Source organism: Chlorocebus sabaeus, chromosome 6, assembly GCF_047675955.1.
Source record: "Chlorocebus sabaeus isolate Y175 chromosome 6, mChlSab1.0.hap1, whole genome shotgun sequence".
NCBI lineage: Eukaryota > Metazoa > Chordata > Mammalia > Primates > Cercopithecidae > Chlorocebus > Chlorocebus sabaeus.
Genome location: NC_132909.1, coordinates 53,702,122 through 53,722,363, shown reverse-complemented (window position 1 = coordinate 53,722,363; position 20,242 = coordinate 53,702,122). Strand labels below are relative to the sequence as shown.

Here is a 20,242-nt window from a genome sequence, read left to right as displayed (position 1 = left end):
CTCTACGTGAATTGTCCTAGTCTGTGGGTGCCAACCTGAGTTCCTGCTGGGACTCTGACGGATGTGCCAACTCACTGAAACAAGGAAAAGTCCTAACAATGTCTCAGAAAACCCAACAAGATCAGGATCCACCATGTCTCTGACCACATCATCTTCTACTGCTCCCTGATCACCCGCTTTGTTCCACTCCAGCTGTATTGGCCTCCTTGCTGTGGGCCTTTGCATGCCAACACTACTCGTGCAAGACAAATTCTTATGACTCACTGTCCCAGCTTGTTGAGCTCTCTGCTCAAATACTCCTTACCAAGAGGCTTTCTTTTCCTCGTCTATATAAAATTATTCCCAACCCCCCTTAACTCTCTTAAAATGCTTTTTTTCATAACTCTATAATACCATACTTTCTTGATTTTTCTATATTCTGTTCCTCCTCCATAAGGATGAAGTATTTCAATGGCAAAACTTTGCCTGGCACATAGAACATACTCTGCAAACAGAGTAGTGGTTGGACTGTCTGGGTTCAGATCTTGGCTCTACCATTTACCAGTCAGTGAATGCAGACAAGTAACTTAAGTGTATCATACCAGTTTTCTCATCTGTAAACTGGAGATAATAACATTACATACTTATGTTTATAATGCATACTCAGTTAATATTTATATGGCATTTAGAAGGGGCCCTGATCTATGGAAAGTACTATATCAGGAGTTCAAGACCAACCTGTCCAACATGGTGAAACCCTGTCTCTACAAAAAATACAAAAAAATTAGCCGGGCGTGGTGGTGGGCACCTGTAATCCCAGCTACTCAGGAGCTGAGGCAGGAGAATCACTTGAACCTGGGAGGCGGAGGTTGCAGTGAGCCAAGATCGTACCATTGCACTCCACCCTTGGTGACAAGACCAAAACTCCATCTCAATAAATAAATAAATAAATGTTTGACCATTTATTATTAATGCATTACAATACTTTGCCATGTAAAAATATCATCTCCACATAAAAAGGAACAATACAGAAGAAAATACATCATCCTTATGCATCTAGTTACATAACATCAAAATATATAAAAATCACAAAATTAAAATGTTAATACATAAACATAATGGAAGAGTTTACCACACCTCTATCACTAAATACGGTTAGAAAAAGAAATCTGAACATATGTACTGTACTTGGAAATACAATTAAGTTGCATTAATGTGCATATACCCTATATCCAAATATTAGAGAATATACATTGTTTTCAAAGAAACAACATGGGTAAAATTTGACCAATTTATATGTTTACCAGTTAGATTCTGCATCCTGCTGGAAGTTAACAGAACACCACCTCAAAAACAAACAACAGATCATGTTGGCTTCAATCAGTTGTGTCTTTTTTTTTTTTTTTTTTGAGACGGAATCTTGCTCTGTCGTCAGGCTGTAGTACAGTAGTGCGATCTCGGCTCACTGCAACCTCTGCCTCCTAGGTTCAAGCAATTCTCCTGCCTCAGTTTCCCAAGTAGCTGGGACTACAGGTGCATGCTGCCATGCCGTGCTAATTTTTTTGTATTTTTAGTAGAGACGGGGTTTCACCATGTTGGCCAGGATGGTCTTGATCTCCTGACTCATGATCATTAGGGGTTTCTTTTAGTCACGTAAGAAGTGTAAGAATAAGGAGTTCAGAGCAGATGCAGCCAATCGGAGGCTCTTGGAGAGTCCAGAGCATTGTCATTTTTGGCTGCACTTTTCATTTTTGTCATCATGGTCAAAAAGAAGTTCTTCAAACTCTAGACCTTGAGGCCACCTTCCAAGAGACAGAATGGGTGAGATGAATGGAAAATAAGCGAGAACGAGCCAGGAGATGTTCCCCACAGTGACTTCTACTTACTTCTCATTGCCAGGGGAGTGGGAAAAAACTTGCCTGGGCTTCAAGAAAAACTCTAAGATTGAGAACATTCGATACCATTCACAGACAACTTGAACATGTTTCTTTCTTTAAGCAAATAAATGGAGGAGAATGGACACTAGGAAAGAAGCCAACATATTTGGCCTATCAAGATAGAAAATAATCAGTATCATAAAGCTCATGTACTCTGACAAAAATACCATTAAATTAGAAAAACGTGTATTACAAATACTAATTTCCAATATGATAAACCGAATCACTCAGAAGGTATTTGGAAGTAACTTTTTGAGTATGTAATATGTATTTAACAAGTAAATTATAATAAATACATTGCATTAAAATTATGAAATATAAGTTAATGTTTATTTTAGGGAACAGCTATACACATGTTTATGTTAAAAGAAAAAAGACTAAAAAGTTAATGAGCTAGCAGTCCAATCTACAGATGAGACACTGATGTAGGAAATCCCACACTCAAAACAGTTATTATACTTTCTGTTCCCAGTGACAATTGTGGCCACTCAGTGAAGAGTTGAGGCTGAGGCATCCTAATACTGATTGCATTCCTAGGGGTTTCTCCATGTAAGTTCTCTCATAGACAAGAAAGAGAAGAATCACTGAAAAATATGCCAATATTAATATACTCATAGGTTTTGTATCCAGGGAGAAGTTCCACATTTTCCATAACACAGAGGCATCACTGAAGGCTTTTTCTTTTTCTTTATATTTGCAAGTTTCTCTGCAGTGTGAATGCTCACAAGTTTCCTAACAAATGTGGAAAACCGGAAAGCTCTCCAATATTGATGCTGTTCAATGGGGCATTCACTCCAGAATTAATCCGCAAGTCCCTTAAAAACTGAGAGAACATTCAAGGCTTTCCCATAGTCACTGCAGAATACCACACTACAGTTTGCTCAGAAATGTGAACACTTTTGCTGTAGGATATTCTGCACTTCTGAGTGTTGTTCCATTGCGCGATTTCCAATGTGTGTCTTAAGGGATGACTGTCCCTGAAGGCTTCTGCATTCTGATGACCTTCGCAGGTTTTCTCTCTTAGCGTGAGCTGTCACATGAATCCCTGCTGATAGCACTGAAGGCTTTCCTACAGCTGTTCCATTCTTCAAGATTCTCTGAGTACATAACCTTCTGGGCCCATGAGGGTGAGAGTTTGAGCTGAGAGCTTTACCACGCAGATTGTCCTCAAAAGGTTTCTCTTCAGAGTGAATTAATAGGAGTTATTGAATGCTATTTCATATTGATTAGATTAAAAGGATGATGTGCTGAGGGCTTTACTTCATTAATTCCATGGCAAGTTTCCCAGATGTTTCTGAGTGATCTGTTTCCTTCTGTAGTCTCTCACATTGTATCAGGATTGGTGTGTTGTGAGACCAACACAATAGGAAATAAGTGAAAGCTTAGCAGTCCTCCTGAAGATAGGTCATAAAAGTCATTTTGGCCTCTGTACTGGTCGCCTCTTGGATCACTAACCTTCGGGAGAACTTATTGCCAAATCATAAAGGAACTCGGCCTTGTAAAGAGGCCTACGTGGAGAGGCCTGCATGGTAATGACTGAACGTCCCCTGACAACAACCAACACCAACTTTCCAGGCATGTGAATGAGTCATCTTGGAAGTGGACTGTTCATCAGCAAAGATGTTAGATGGCCGCAGCTTTGGCTGACATCTTGACTGTAAGTAAGGGCATGAGAGATCCTGCCGTGTAACTACACAGATTAGCTGTTCCTGAATTCCTGACCTGTAGAAATTGTGAGATAATAAATGTTTGGTGTTTGTGGCCACAAAGTTTTGGGGGATCATTTGTTACATTGCAACAAATAACTTATACATCCAGTGTGAGCTCTCTCAAACTATCTTAGGGATGAAAGATCAATGAGTGCTTCCCCCAGAAGTTCCCGCAGTTAATTCATATCCACCTATTATGTATTCTCTTGTGTACAGAAAGGTAGGAGTTACTTGTGAAGGATTTCCCACAATGGTTACATTCATAGGGTTTTTCTCCAGTGTGAGTTCTTAAGTGTTTCTTCACAGCTGAGAGATTATTAAAGGCTTTTCCACAGTCACTGCACTCGTAGGGTTTCTCTCCGGTATGTATTCTCTTGTGCACAGTAAGAGAAAAGCTACTGCTGAAGGATTTCCCACACTCATTACATTCATAGGGTTTTTCTCCAGTATGAGTTCTTACGTGCTGTGTCAGATAGGAACTCTTCCTGAAGGTTTTCCCACAATCGTGACATTCATAAGGTTTCTCCCCTGTATGAATGCTATTGTGCCCAGTGAGGGAGGACCTTGTGCTGAAAGCTTTTCCACACTGATTACATTCATGGTGATTCTCCCCCGTGTGAATCCTCTTGTGGCTTTTGAGGTTACAACTGGTGCGGAAGACGTGAAAACACTGGTTACATTCGTAGGGTTTTTCTCCGGTGTGAATTCTCACATGCAGTCTAAGGGATGAGGGATCACTAAATGCTTTCCCGCAGTGATTGCATTCATAGGGTTTCTCCCCATTGTGGATTCTCTTATGAATAGTAAGGTAAGATCTGCTACTGAAGGACTTCCCACACTGATTACAGTCATAGGGTTTTTCTCCAGTATGAATTCTCTTGTGCTGAGTTAGGTTGGATTTTGTGCTGAAGACTTTAAAACACTGATTACATTCATTGAGTTTCACTCCACGATGACTTCTTTCCTGTGGATTAAGAGACGAATGATAACTATAATTTATAATATTTGAAATACTTAACGTTCTCATAGGAATTTTCTCTCCCAGGAATTCTGTTACATTATAATCGATATTTTGGCTACTTTCAGTGGTTGTATATGGTTTCTGTCCAGTTTTAGCGCTAAGCAAGTTAAAAAACATAGATGCTTTGCCACAAGTCCTTATCAAATTCACAAAACATTTTCTGATAACTTCTGGATGAAGTTTTGTTCCCAACAGTCAATATCTGAGCCACAGACAGGAAATATTTACTTGTGGGAACTCTCAGTGAAGAAATGTTTGAAGCTAACTCAACACTTCTCTATAAATATTTACAATTTTCACAGTGTCTCTCCAGGGACACGGCATTCTCAATTATAAATGACACTTTCCTTTAATCCCTCTCCTGGTTATTTTGTGCCCTTTCTAAACTTAGGGCATTCTCCTACTGTAGAGAACCAGAAATCACCCATGTTAGTCTTACCGTTTTTACACCTTTAGACTGTTCTTTTCGGAAAACATGCTTCTTAGGAGTTAACCATTTGGCTTTAAGTAGAGTCTCCAAATCTGAAACAAAATGAAAAGAAATTTAGGTTGATGGAGAAAATAAATGGAAAAGTACACACATGAGTAAAGGCAGATTCTGAGGGATCAAGGTTTTTGAGGATGTTTGCAACGAAGAGGATTTGGTTATGAAAATTTTAGGTATTAATTTTAAAAAAGGATTCTAGACAAATTGAGATTGATCACAGATTGACGACAGGAGGAGTGATCAGGAATGCAAAGTGGGAAGGAACTTGATGGAAATTTTCAAAAGAGTTGCATCTTTGTTTCTTCCCTGAGCCCAAAGCGAAGTATGAGACGATGATGAGAGAGTCAGAGACAAAAGAAAGGACATGAGGAAGCTCATACCAAATGTTCTTGTGCATCTTTGGCAGGAACAGGGCATTTTACAAAGTTCCCTGATTGACATTAATGTAATACTCCCAACCCCCAAGTCACTGGCCAGAGCTATTCCTCACAAGGGCTCATATCCGCCTAGTGCTCACCTGGACAGCTGCTTGGTAGAATTCCTCTTTCCTCTGTCATCACCTTCTTGTCTTGTTCCAACTGGGATATCAGACTGGGTTTATTAACACGACACCCTATTTATGGAAAACGTACACATGATATAGGGAACGGTGCTGAGGACAACCAACTCCATGAAACGAATGCCAACATTTCTGAAGATGGAAAAGTGTGACTTTAGGAACGGTGAAATAAATAATGACTTTTTTCTTTTTCTTTTTTTTTGGGCATGGTGATACACGTCTATAGTCATGCCTCCCTGTTTGGGAGGCTGAGATGGGAGGATCACTTGAGCCCAGGAGGTCAAGGCTGCAGTAAGCCACAATCACTCTGCTGCACTCCAGCCTGACAGAGTGAGTGAGAACCTGTCTCAAAGATATAGAGAGATAGAGAGAAAGAGAGAGAGAGAATTTTAAAAAAGATGAACAGAGCCTGAGACCTGTGGGATACCATCAAACATATATATGATGTGAAGACAGAGATGTGAAGAGAGAGAAAGGGGTGAGAAGGTTGAAGAAATAATGGCTAGAAATTTCCTAAAATGTGATGAAAGGCACAAATGTACAAATCCAAGAAGCTCAAGAAACTCAAGTAGAATAAATTTGAAAAAATAGAGATTCATACTGAAACACACACACACACACACTCTCGCACATTTTTTGAGCCAGGGTCTTATTCCGTCACCCAGGCTAGAGTACAGTGGTGTGATCATGGCTCACAGAAGCCTTGATCTCCTGGAGTCAAGCAATCCTTCCACCTCAGCCTTCCAAGAAGCTGGGACCACAGCTGTGCACCAGCACATCTGGCTAATTTTTAAATATTTTGTAGAGAAAGGGTCTCTTTAAGTTGCCCAGGCTGGTCTCATATTCCTGGCCTCAAGGGGTCTTCCTGCCTCAGCCTCACAAAGTGTTGGGATTACAGGCGTGAGCCATTGCACCTGGCATCAAACACATATTAATCAAACTGTTGAAAGACAAAGGCAGCATCCTAAAAACAGCAAGAGGGAGGTGACCTATCACGTTACACAGGATCCTCAGTAAGATTAACAGCCAATTTCTCAATAGAAACCATGGAAACCACCAAACATTGGAGTGGTATATTCAAAGTGCTGAGAAAAAATGGCAACCAAGAATTCTATGTCTGGCAAAACTCCCCTTCAGAAACAAAGAAATGAAGACCTTCCCAGAAACAAAGACTGAGTGTTTGTCACATCTACCCTACAAAAAATGATTGAGGGTGACTTCAGGACAAAATGAAAAGATAATAGTAACTTGAATCCACAGAGGTAAGTGAAGAACACTGGTAAAGGTAAATACAGAGGTGAATATCAAAGTCACGGACAATGTGTTTTTGGTTTGTAACTTCTCTTTTATTACTACATAATTTAAAGACAAAAGCATAAATGATTATACATCTACATTAATGGGCACATAATGCATACAGATGTAATTTGTGACAAAATTACTAAACAAAACAGCTACAGTGAAACAAACTTTTTATATACTATTGAAACTAAGTTGCTATTAAACTAGATTGGCGTAAATTAAAGTGCTTATTAAAATTCTCAGGGCAACCACTAAGAAAATAACTAAAAAGGATAAAAGGAAATGAGAAGGGAATCAAAATGGCCCGCTGGAAAATATCTAACACAAAACAACAATGAAAGAACTGAGGAACAAAAATGATATGACACATAGTAAAAAGTAAATAGCTATCTATAGCAAATAGTAAACAGGCAGAAGTAGCTCCTTCCTTATCAGTAATTACATCATTGCAAGGTGGATTTTGGCAGAATGGATTTAAAAAATAACCCAATTACAGATGGCTCCCAGCTTACAATGGTATGATTTTTTAACTTTATGATGGTGCAAAGGTCATACACATTCAGGAGAAACCACACTTCACGTACCCTACAACCATTCTATGTTTCACTTTCAGCACCACATTCAATACATAATTCATAATTGTTGAGCTATTCAATACTGTGTTTAAAATACCCTGTTATGTTAGATGATTTTGCCCAACTGTAGGCTAACGTAAGTGTTCTGAGCATATGTAGGCTAGGCTAACTGATGATGTTCAGTGGGTTAGGTGAATTAAATGCATTTTTAACTTTTCTTTTTTCTTTTTTCATTGTTTTGCATTTTTGACTTACAGTATTTTTAACTTACAATGGCTTTACTGGGACATAACCTCATCAAAGTTGTGGAGCATCTGTACATACTGTCTATAAGAGACTTACTTTACATTCAAAGATACAAATACGGTTGATAGTGAAAGAATAGAAAAAGATTTCATTCAATAAAAATTGTTATAAAACATAGAGAAAGACATTATAGACGTATAAAGCATCAACTTATGGAGAAAATGTAACAATTATAAACACATATGTGCCTAATAAGAACTCCAAAATGTATGAAGTAAAAACTGGCATAATGGAAGGAAGATATAGAAATTTCTATAATAATCGTTTGAGACTTCAATACTCCATTTTCAATAATGGGTAGAACAACATATTAGAAGATAAAAAGGAAACAGAGGGCTTAAACAATAAACTAACTAGACCTAACAGATACATAAAGAACACATCACCCAACAAGAGAACGTATATTCATCTCAAATGCACATGGAACATTCTCCAGGATAGATGATATGTTAGGCTATAAAAAAAGTCTCACTAAATTTAAAAACAATGAATTCCTACAAAGTATCTTCCTTAACCACAATGGAACGAAATTAAAAATGAGTAACAGGGCTGGGCATGATGGCTCACACCTGTAATCCCAGCACTTTGAGAGGTAGAGGTGGGTGGATCACAATGTCAAGAGATTGAGACCATCCTGGCTAACATGGTGGAACTCCGTCTCTACTAAAAATACAAAAATTAGCTGGGTGTGGTGGTGCATACCTGTAGTCCCAGCTACTTGGGAGGCTGAGGCAGGAGAATCACTTGAGCCTGGGTGGCGGAGGTTGCAGTGAGCTGAGATTGTGCCACTGCACTCCAGCCTGGCGACAGAGTGAGACTCCGTCTCAAAAAAATAATAAGGTTATATATTGGAAGCCTTAATATGGTTAAGGTGACAACACTACCCAAAATTATCTACAGAGGTAAAACAATCATTATCAAAATTCTGATAGTTTTTTTTCCTTTCAGAAATGCACAAACTGATCTGAAAATTCATGGCATTGCAAGGGATCTTGAACAGACAAGTGTTGAATAAGAACAAAATAGAAAGATTTATACTTCCTGTTATCAAAACTCACTACAATGTAACAATCATCAAAGCAGTGTGGTACTGACCCAAGGATGGATATACAGACCAATGAAGCCAGGAGCGGTGGCTCACGCCTGTAATCTCAGCACTTTGGGAGGCCCAGGCAGGCGGATCACGGTCAGGAGTTCGAGATATATAGACCAATGGAACAGAACTGAGAGTGCGTAAATAAACTCCAGTGTGTATGGCCACAGAATTTTCAATAAGGATGCCAAGGTCATTTGATGGGGAAAGAACAAGATCTTCTATAAAGGTGGTGAGACAACTGGATATACATATGCAAAGAATGAAGCTGGCCCTTTCTCCACATCATATGCAAAATTCACTCAAAATCTATCAAACAGCTAAGTGGAAGAGTTAACACTAGAAAATTCTTAGAAGAAAACAGGGATAAATCTTCATGACCTTGAGTTGAGCTATGGTTTCTTAGGTATCACACCAAGAGCACAAGCAAAAAAGAAAAACTAGATACTACGGACTTCATCACAACTAAAACTTTTTTTGTTGTTTGAGACGGAGTCTCACTCTGTTGCCCAGGCTGGAGCACACTGGATCTCAGCTCACTACAACCTCTGCCTCCCAGGTTCAAGCGATTCTCCTGCCTCAGCCTCCCACGTAGCTGGGATTACAGGCACCTGCCACTATGCCCGGCTAGTTTTTGCATTTTTAGTAGAGATGGGGCTTCACCAAGTTGGCCAGGCTGGTCTTGAACTCCTGACCTCAGGTGATCCGTCCGTCTCGGCCTCCCAAAGTGCTGGGATTACAGGCATGAGCCACCGCGCCTGGTCACAATTAAAACTTTTGTGCATCAAAGGACACTATCAAGAAAATGAAAAGATACCCAAATAATAGAGAAATCATTTATGTATCATATTTTGAATAAGGATTTGGTACCCGGAATATAAAATGAACTTTTAAAATCCGACAACAAAAATAAACAACCCAAATAAAACATGGGCAGAGGGTTGGGAGCGGTAGTTCACACCTGTAATCCCAGCACTTCGGGAGGCCAAGGCAGGCAGATCACTTGAGGCCAGGAGTTTGAGACCAGCCTGATCAACACAGCAAAACCCTGTCTATAAAAAATACAAAAAAATGCAGCCAGGCATGGTGGCGCATGCCTGTAATTCCAGCTACTTGGGAGGCTGAGGAACAAGAATCACTTGAACCTGGAAGGCAGAGGTTGCAGTGCGCTGAGATCACGCTGTACCATTGCACTCCAGCCTGGGTGACAGAGGGAGACTGTGTCAAAACAAGCAAACAAACAAACAACAGTAACAAAAATGGGCAAAGGACTTGAATAGACACTTTTCCAAAGAAAAATACTCATCAAATACATGAAAAGATGCTCATGTCATTTGTCATTACGAAAATGCAAATCAAAACACAATGAGATAGCACTTCACACCTACTGGTATGACTATAATCAAAAAGGCAAGTGCTGGAAAGATGTGGAGAAGCTGGAACCCTCATGCATTGGTGGGAATGTGCAATGGTGCAGCTGCTGTGGAAAAGTCTGGCAGTTCCTCAAGAAGCTAAACACAGACCTAGCCTTCCACTCCTAGTATATACCCAAGAAAATGCAAAGTGGGCATTTAAACAAAAGCTTGTACACAAAAATTCATAGTATTATAGCATTATTCCTGATAGTCAAAAAGTGGAAACAACTGAAATGTTTATTAATAGAAAAATGGATTGGGAAAAATGTGGTATGTCCATACAATGTAATATTATTCAGTCATAAGGAATGAAGCGCTGGGACAACATACAACATAGCTAAGCTTTTTTTTTTTTTTTTTTTTGAGACACAGTCGTGCTCTGTTGTCCAGGCTGCAGTGCAATGATGCGATCTTGGCTCACTGCAACCTCTGCCTCCTGGTTCAAGCAATTCTCCTGCTTCAGCCTCTTGACTAGCTGGGATTACAGGAGTGCACCACCATGTCCGGCTAATTTTTGTATTTTTAGTAGAGATGGGGTTTCACCATGTTGGTCAGACTGGTCTTGAACTCCTGACCTCATGATCCACCCGCCTCGGCCTCCCAAAGTGCTGGGATTACAGGTGTGAGCCACCGCGCCTGGCCCATAGCTAAGCTTTTAAAACACTGTGATACATGAAAGAAGTCAGACACAAAAGGTAATGTATTTTATAATTTCATTTATATGATATAATCTGGATAGGCAAATTCCTAAAGACAGAAACCACATGAGTGGTTACCAGCAGCAGTAGGTAGGGATTGGCTGCTTCACAGGGACGAGGTTTCTTTGAGGGTGATGAAAATGTTGTGATATTAGATAGTGTTGATGGTTGCACAATACTATGAATATATTAAAAACCACTGGACTGGACATCTTCGAATGGTTAAAATGGTGAATTTTATGTTGTATGGATTTTACCACAAGAAAAAAAATAAGAAAAGCCGGCAAGTCTTGCCACCGGAGTCATTAAATACATGCAGAAATGATGTCAGGCTTACCCAGCGAGGCCAGGTTCCTGCAGTTCTCCAGCATCACGTCCCTGTACAGTGTCCTTTGGGCAGGGTCCAGCAATGCCCACTCCTCCTGGGTGAACTCCACGGCCACATCCTCGAAGGTCACCAAGCCCTAAAGCATTGCAAACATCACAGCTTAGCCAAGGACCACCCCCACCAACGTGCACAGGAAGAGGGGCCAGGAGAACAGAGCCATGGCTAGGGAAACTTGAACACGAGATGTGGGGTGGGGTTCCAAGCTCCCCTCCCTGGCTTCTGAGCTCAGCCCTCAATGCTTGTCTCCTTAGGCCACTCCCAGGCCCAGTGCCCAGTACCACAGAGCAGCTGTCTTTTCTTACTCAGACTGGGAGCTCCTGTGACCTCATTTCCCTCAGTCTCCAGAGAAGCACGGGCCCGTGACATGGCAGAAATCGGAGAAATACTTGGTAAGTGAATGAATGATTTCCATACGGCCTTCATTAATCGCTTGGGCTTAGAACATGGTCAAGTCTTTACTTGGCTTTCCCTTAAAACTCGCAGGAGCATGTGATGTACTTAGGGACCCCGGAGGGAGCTCTGAACCTGCAGTAAACGTTGACACACACTGACATCTTCTGGGCAGCCCTCACCCTCCATGAGATGCCTGGAAATCCTGGGATGCCTGAGGACCTGGTTTGGCCATGAGGCTCCAGGCTGCTGGAAGGTATCAAGTCTAACCTTCTAGTCAAAGGAGTAATGACTTGGGAAAAGGAGCATCCGACTCACCCGTAGCCAGCTTGTCAGGAGCTCATCAACCAGCTCTCCGCCCTCTGTGTGTCCTTTTTGCTGAGAGGCTGGGAACGGGGAAGATGGAGCTGGAGGAGGACAAACGAGTCCCAGGGATTCAGGCTTGTCTAACACCCACAGATCTGCCCATGATCGACCATATTCACCTCCCACAGCCACGTGGATGAGGCACCCACACAGCGCCGACCTACACTCCACGCAAACACCTACCCACAGCTCTCCTAAGATACCCGAACACAGCCCTGTCTCACCAACCAAAAACAGGGCTCAAGGTCTGACTGCACTTGGGGAAGGGATTATTCCCACCTCACAGATGAGGAAACTGAAGTTCCAAGGGCGTCACTGTGTTTTTATCAGGTTCACAGAAAGAACTAAAGAGAGAATTCAAAAGTTCCAGCACATTCACCACAGAGGCGACATCCACAGACACCCAAACGCCTAAGTCCCAAATCCCAAGAGCCGCGTGATCAGACACCGAGGACCTCTGGGCCCTGGGACTCCACTCCTGCCTCACCTGCTCTGCCCAACCCCCTCCCGTCCCATGCTGTGGGTCAGAGCCTTTCAAGCCTGGACTCTGAGAAATGCCAGGACCCCACGACTCACCAGCAGTCGGGGGCAGGACGACGGCCGCCATCCTGTGACTCCGACAGCAACAGGGCAGCCGGGAAGCAGGACGCTCCTCCCTTATTCCGCAGCACTCTCAGGACGGAGCTCTGGAAGAAACGGGAACGCTCCAAGTCTCCATGGCCGCCTCCCTCTCAGGCCGCTGCTGCTGGGCCCTCCTCAGCCCATCCTTCCCATCCTTCAAATGCAAGTTCTGGCTTCCACACTGGGCCTTTATTTTGCTGAGCAGGCAATCATTCAGGGCCACCTGATGGAAAACTTGCCTTCCTCTGTCCCCAACACAATGACCGGTACCTCCCTGCCCCACCCACTTTGAGAACCTCGGCTTCACACAGTCTCACGGCATGTTCTTCCCATCCACAAATGCATTCCTGGCTAGTTCCTCCTTCCCTGGGGACTCCGGTGCCTCCATCACTCCTCCCACCTCCAGTCCCAGCTCCTGGAGGATGTCAGAGATCCCCAGAGTCTCAGGAGTTCCTCAGCTCCAGGGCCCTTTGACCCTTCTCTCCTCATCAGCCACACGTTTCCACAAGCCCCCTCAGCCTTGATCAGCACCGGGCACTGTCCCATCACCCAGAACAACGTTCAAAAACTCCCCTCTCTCTGAACCCACCTCCCTCCTCAACTTCCACCGTGTTCACTAATATTTTCTGTCACTGCATGTCCTCTGACAACACACAGGCCTCAGTCACCTCCTCCTACCTTAGTCACCCGCCTCCTGCCTCGGTCAGCCCCTCTCCTGCCTCGGTCACCCCCCTCCTGCCCATGCTTTGCCTCAGTTACCCCCTCTCCTGCCCTTGGTCAACTCAGCCCCTCTCCTACCCATGCTCTGCCTTGGTCACCCCCCTCCTGCCTCAGCCACCCCATCTCTTGATTTCATCCTCACCCAGCTTGGATGTCACTGTCCCTCATTTCAGCTGATTTCCTCCTTCCCACCCTACACCGCCATGCCAGCCCAGCAGAACTCCAGCCAGGCGTGACTTCAAACATCCACCGGCTCCAGGGCACATTCAGGCAGACCACCCTGTGCAAGGGCTGTGACGCTGCCACTCTGGAGTAACACGGTCACCAACGTGAAAAGAACCCTCAGCCTGCAGGGCGATCCCCTGCACAGGTCAGCGTGGCTTCCCACTCGTCAAATCTCCTCTCCTCTCTTTAAACCTCACACCTTCTCCCCCGTCCCCTCTGTGGTAACTGCTTCCTAACGAGCCCCTGGCGATCCCAGCCTCCCGGTGCTCACACCCTGTGTAGGCCTGACACACACACGGAATGAGGGCTGACCTGTGTGACCAGCAGAATATGGCTGAGGAGACAGCGGGGATGGGTACAGGGTTGACTTCCAGGGCCAGGTCCTAGAAGGCACTGAAGCTGCTTCCGCCTTGGTCTCCTGGATGCTGCTCTAGGGGACACCAGTTGCCATGCTGGGAAGATGCTCAAGTGGCCCTGTGCAGAGGCCTATGTGGAGAGGAACTGAGGCCTCCCACCGACAGCCGGCTCTGACTCGCAGGCCATGGAGTGGCCCCCAGTACTGGTTGAGCCTTCGGATGATACGAACTCAGCTGACAGCCTTCTGCAAGTTTCCAGCCAGAGCCTTCCAGCCAAGCCGCTCCTGAATTCCAGAAACACAAAAACAGTGAGAGATGATACATGGTCATTTTTTCAAGTGACTAAGGTTTGAGATCATTTGTTAGGCAGCAAGAGACAACAAATCATCTCATTTTCAGCAGATAATCCCAATCCTGCTTCTCAGGGTAACGATCACGAGGAGGAATCTACTTTCCTGTGTTGCTGCCAGCACTGCAACCTGCACCCCGCTCTCCCGCCTCCTCCCATCGCAGACAAGGAGCTGCCTGCCTTCTCCGCAGGGTCTGCTGGGCAGTTCTGGCCTGGGGTCCACCCGTCTGCTTTTGAGGAGCTGTCTGCGCTCGAAGCTCTCTCCTCCGCTAATTTTTGTAGTTTTAGTAGAGACGGGGTTTCACCATATTGGCCATGCTGGTCTCAACCTCCTGACCTCAGGTGATCCACCTGCATCGGCTTTCCAAAGTGCCGGGATTACAGGTGTGAGCCACCACGCCCAGCCCGAAAATGAATTTTCAATTGTGTTTCATTCTCATTGGTTTAACTGAAATAGCTCCATGTGGCTAGTGGCTACCATGCTGGACAGCGCCTAGACAAGCACAGGCCTGACTTCCTTGAGGATGCAGAGGCGAGGCCCTGTGAGTGGCAGAGTGAGGGCGGGCACATGGCCCTGGGCTAAGGAGGCTGCCTGCAGGTTTGCCAGACAGGAGCTGGGGCACAGAGAGCGCTCTGAGCCCTCTGACCAACGCATGGAGGAAAGCGAGCAGCGTCACATTTTCTCAGCTCTAAAGTCCCAGGTCTCTTCTTTCTAGGTCCTTCCTACTCCAGGACCATTAGCCAGGCTTAGGCCACAATCATCTGATTCCTAAACTACCTCCGAACACCTTCTCTTTTGCCTCTTAAATGTCTTCCTTCTGAATCCTGAAGTTCTTGTTATCTACATGCTTACACTACATGCAAATCGCATCACCCTCCAGCCCACAACTCTTCAGTGTATTCCCACTGGCCTGAGAACAGAGTCTGAAGTGAGGCCTCGCCTGGTTCTGCCTCTCTCTCAGTCTTGGTCACACCTCTTTCCCTGTTTTGTTTTTGTTTTTATTTTTTGAGGAGTCTCACTCTGATGCTCTGGAGCGCTGTGGCGCGATCTTGGCTCACTGCCACTTTTGCCTCCCGGGTTCAAGCAATTCTCCTGCCTCGGCCTCCCAAGCAGCCGGGACTACAGGCGTGCGCCACCACACCCAGCTAATTTTCGTAATTTTAGTAGAGACGGGGTTTCACCATGTTGGCCAGGCTGGTCTAGAACTTCTGATATCAGGTGATCCACTTGCCTTGGTCTCCCAAAGTGCTGGGATTACAGGCGTGAGCCACCACGCCTGGCTTCTTTCCCTGTTCTTGTCTCAGCTTCAGCCATCCCTGTGTTCCCAGTGCAGGGAGCATGGCAGCCTCTCTCCCACTGCGGGGGCTTTCCTTACACAGCTTCCTTGACAGGCAGTGTTCTCTTGGACATATCCCTGTCCCCTCACTCCAGTCAAGCCCGATGACTAGCTACATCTGACCCCGACTTGGAGATGGAGCAGCAATTCCCTTTTTTAGGGGCCTGTGAACCCCAAATGGAAAAATAAAGGAAAATCTTGAAGTTCCTTTAAGGGAAATTCCAGGCAGCCAGCTAGGCCCAAAAGTAAATAAGGAACTTGTTAAACAAGAAGGTAACAGTAACTTAAACCAACAGCCAAAGAAGTTAAGGTTCCAGAGATGTTTGTTTTCCCCATGGAAACTAAAGACAATGCCTTAACATGGCGTCCCTGAGTTGCCTTTCAGAGGCTGGGACTCCCACTGAGGACCCCCACCAAATGGAGCTGCTGGCTCAGAGACCCCAGATGAGGGGGGAGTGAAGGCTGAGCTTCAGCGTCCTTTGGGCTAAGTTTCTTGCTGAGGGGCTTGGAGAAAGTAACTTCCCTCAGCCCGTTCACATTTTCCTACTGACTCTAAAGTTTTAAACAAAGCTTCTTTTCCTTAACCAATTACAAATCAGAAAATCTCTGAATCTACCATACGCTCCTGCTTCAAGACATCCTTGCCCTTTTAGGTCTAAACCAGCATCTAACCTCTATGTATTGCTTTATGATTTTGCCTGTAGCTTCTGCTTTTCTATAATTTACTGTTGCCTTGAGAAATCCTTGCCTAGACGGGCGTATCACCTGAGGTCAGGAGTTTGAGGCCAACCTGGCTAACATGGTGAAACTCTGCCTCTACTAAAAATACAAAACATTTGCCGGGTGTGGTGGTGGGTGCCTGTAATCCCAGGGACTTGGGAGGCTAAGGCAGAAAAATCACTTGAACCTGGGAGGCGGAGGTTGTAGTGAGCTGAGATCGCACCATTGCACTCCAGCCTGGGCGACCAAGTGAGATTCTGTCTGATTTAAAAAAAAAAAAAAAAAAAAAAGGCCGGGCATAGTGGCTCATGCCTGTACCATCTCAGCACTCTGGGAGGCTGAGGGTGGTGGATCATGAGGTCAGGAGATCAAGACCAGCTGGGCCAACATGGTGAAACCCTGTCTCTACTAAAAATACAAAAATTAGCCAGGTGTGGTGGTGGGCGCTTGTAATCCCAGCTACTCAGGAAGCTGAGGCAGGAGAACTGGTTGAATCTGGGAGGCGGGGATTGCAGTGAGCTGAGATTGCGACACTGCACTCCAACTTGGGTGACAGAGCGAGACTCCATCTCAAAAAAAATAAATAAATAAAAAAAATCCTTGCCTAACAGCCACTGGGAAGGCCAGGATTTGAACAATTAACGGTCTGGTCCTCCGTGCTTAGCGTTCTGCAATAAAAGCTTTTCTATCTGATGTAGCAACCCTCAATATAGACATCTGGTTTCACCGTACCACCAGGTGAGCAGACCCCAGTTCGGTTCTATAACAACTTAAGCTCTCAAGCTAAATATCCTTCCCAAGAAAGCTTCCCTGTTCCCTCTGATCAAGTTCACTTGTGCCAAGCTGCCACACCACTCCTGTCATTCACTGTGTAACATTCATCTTCCCTGTTAGAAGGTAAACTTTACGGAGGTAGGACAGGGGCCATTTCAGATTCTCTAGGGTCCCCGTGCATCTGACCCAGGACCTGACTCATGGAGGTGACCTGGTTTGCCAAGGATTGTTCCGGTTTGAACACTGGATGTCCTGTGCCCTAGCAGATCCCTTGGTATTGAATAAATGAGGATGGTTGGTCACCATAAACTGTGTACTCAAATAATATCTATTGCATGATAAGTAAACATTCCCTCAAGAGTGTTGCAGGAAAGCTAGAATGGAAAAGGTGCACATACACACACATGATCAGTAAAATCCCCACCATTTAATACAGGATTACTTAACGTGATTCTCTGCAATATGAATCACCACACTGTTATTTCACGGAAGTTTTAAGAAACAAAGTTAATTCCTATTAGGAGGTGATATGGTTTGGTTCTGTGTCTCTCCCACCCAGGTCTCATCTCCAGTTGTAATAATCCCCACATGTCAGAGGAGGGGCCAGGAAGGAGGTGACTGAATCATGGGGTTGGACTTCCCTCTTGCTGTTCTGACAGTAAGTTCTCATGAGATTTGATGGTTTAAAAGTCTGACGCTTACCTCTTCTCTCTCTCTCCTGCAGCCATGTAAGACGTGCCTTGCTTTCCCTTTGCTTTCCACCATGATTTTAAGTTTCCTGATGCCTCCCCCGCCACGCAGAACTGTGAGTCAATTAAACTTCTTTCCTTTATACATCACCCAGTCTCAGGAAGTTATTTAAAGTAGTGTGAAAACTCTCAGGTAGTTCTTTATAGCAGTGTGAAAACAGACTAATACAGGAGGCAAGGTGCAGAGGACAATCTTTTTGGAAACCAGTGCCCTACCCTTCAATTTATAAGTTGTTGCTTAATATTCTTCCAAATGGGAAAAAAAAAATCCCACTGCTCAAAACACATCTGGTTGCCAGTCAATTTAATTTTAATTTTGTTACTAATGTAAGAAAGCTCAAATCATCCTTTTTATAAATGTCCTCATCTTTTGAAGTTTGGTGGAGGCTGATATGCCTTTAGAAATAAAATCGACAGCCGGGCACGGTGGCTCACGCCTGTAATCCCAGCACTTTGGGAGGTTGGGGCAGGCGGATCACTTGAGGTCAGGAGTTCGAGATCAGCCTGGCCAAACATGGCAAAAATCCGTCTCTACTAAAAATACAAACAAAATTAGCTGGGCGTGGTGGTAGTTGCCTGTAGTCCCAGCTACGCAGGAAACTGAGGCAGGAGAATTGCTTGAATCTGGAAGGTGGAGGTTGAAGTGAGACAAGATTGCTCCACTGCACTCCAGCCTGGGCAACAGAGTGAGACTTGGTCTCAAGAAAAAAAAAAAAAAGTCAAATCAAACAGGCCTGAAGAATGTTGCTGAGTAGTCCTGCTAGTTGTTAGTGGGAACACTTGTAACACTACATATACATGTAAAATTTTCTACATTTATACTTATATAAAATCCAAAAACTTTTAGCATTATAGCATACCAGAAAATCTGCATTTAGCTACAGTTACACATCTTTACATTATTTGTATGTCTGTTTTGTAGATACTTATTTGCATGTAACTGTATTTACTATTTATACACATATAACCAAAAATACCTCTGTCTTTTTACCTTGAACTTTCCTTAACATACCTTCACTCTTCGTGACTTCCATGTGGTTATAACCCCAGCACAGGAAAGCCCGTGAGCAGTTCCTCTACACAGCAGAGCCTGCTGGAACCTTGTAGTAGGTTCCACACTGTACTCACCCGGTCACACACAAATCCACAATGACAGGTGGACCTTGCGGCAGGCTTCAACACGAATCTGAGCTTGAATGATGTTTTTCTCATCTGAAAAAAAAAAAGGCACAAAGATTTCTTTCCAGGATTTGTATAGGTTGTACAGTTGTTGGACACAGCTGTTGGAAACACCATCCCATTCACTTTTTTGGGTACTCAATGATTAAATGTGTAATAAGGGCCCAGCCTGTGGGCCGGGACTGGATTTACCTGATTCCTATCCGGCCATCTGCTCCTTAAGAGGGGAGAAAGCAGCTTAACGCTGTGTGCATTTGACTTGCTCAACTTATTAGACTGGAGAGAGCTTCTATGGTGACTCCAGAGGCTTTAAAAATATCTTGTCACTTAGAGGCCCTAGTAAGTGACTAAGCTGAATTTTTAACAATGTATACAGTTTATTCAGAACTGTAGGTATTTTTTTTTAAGGCCCTAGAGCAGGGTTTCCAAACCTGGCACTACTGATAATTCCTTGTTGTGGGGGACTGTCCTGTACAACGTAGAATCTTTAAGAGTGAGCAGAGTCCCTCTTCCCCGGCCTCCACCCTCTAGGTGACAGTAGCACCCCCTCCTCCCCACAATTTGTGACAACCACAGCCGTCTCCAGCTACAGCCAAAAGTCCCCTGGGGCGCAGAATCGCCCTGGGTGAGGGCGACTGGGGCTCTCTGAGGAGGCGACAACGGCGCGGACCCCGATCCAGGGGCAAGCAGCAGCTTCGCGCTGACCTGCTTGCACACAGCCGGAGGCCTCATGGACAGAAACACGGCTACCGGGAGGGACGCAGGGCCCACGGCTGGCGGTGTCCGCGGCCCACGTCGCCCCCTGGACTCGGACCCGAGGCCCCGCCAGTCGCTCACCAAGCCCGGCCCCTCCCGCGGGGGCCAAAAGCGCCGACTCGCGGGGATGGAGGGACTCGCTCTCCGGTGCCCCACGCGCAGCCCCTCCCACGGCACCGCCCTGCGCTTCCGCTTCCGGTCTGGGGAGAGCCGCGCTACATGTCCGCTTCC

At 44.7% G+C, this 20,242-nt stretch overlaps 1 protein-coding gene across 4 annotated transcripts; it reads right to left on the bottom strand.

Annotated features, from left to right (window-relative positions):
* Window positions 1–1,363: 1,363 nt before the first annotated feature.
* ZNF558 (zinc finger protein 558) lies at window positions 1,364–20,239 on the bottom strand. 4 transcript variants are annotated; one of them, XM_007995142.3, is made up of 9 exons: window positions 19,961–20,239; window positions 19,205–19,288; window positions 14,104–14,431; window positions 12,802–12,911; window positions 12,178–12,266; window positions 11,419–11,545; window positions 5,651–5,746; window positions 5,086–5,168; window positions 1,364–4,589 (listed from the first exon to the last, which is right to left on the bottom strand). In XM_007995142.3, the coding sequence occupies exons 4-9, from the start codon at window positions 12,830–12,832 to the stop codon at window positions 3,807–3,809; spliced, it is 1,209 nt and encodes a 402-aa protein (XP_007993333.3). In that variant the 5' UTR covers window positions 12,833–12,911; window positions 14,104–14,431; window positions 19,205–19,288; window positions 19,961–20,239; the 3' UTR covers window positions 1,364–3,806. The 4 variants fall into 4 exon arrangements, with proteins under 4 accessions (XP_007993333.3, XP_037848413.1, XP_037848411.2 ...); XM_037992485.2 differs by having other exon boundaries at window positions 12,178–12,245; XM_037992483.2 differs by having other exon boundaries at window positions 20,093–20,239.
* Between the last annotated feature and the right edge of the window lie 3 nt (window positions 20,240–20,242).

Bases quoted from the DNA above. Each gene is read 5' to 3' on its own strand.
- ZNF558 (XM_007995142.3), bottom strand. From the start codon at position 12,832: ATGGCGGCCGTCGTCCTGCCCCCGACTGCTG. The intron at 11,546-12,177 runs GTGAGTCGGATG...GCAATGCTTTAG, and splicing joins TCCTGACAAGCTGGCTACGG to GGCTTGGTGACCTTCGAGGA. The intron at 5,747-11,418 runs GTAAGCCTGACA...TTCCATAAATAG, and splicing joins CAGGAACCTGGCCTCGCTGG to GGTGTCGTGTTAATAAACCC.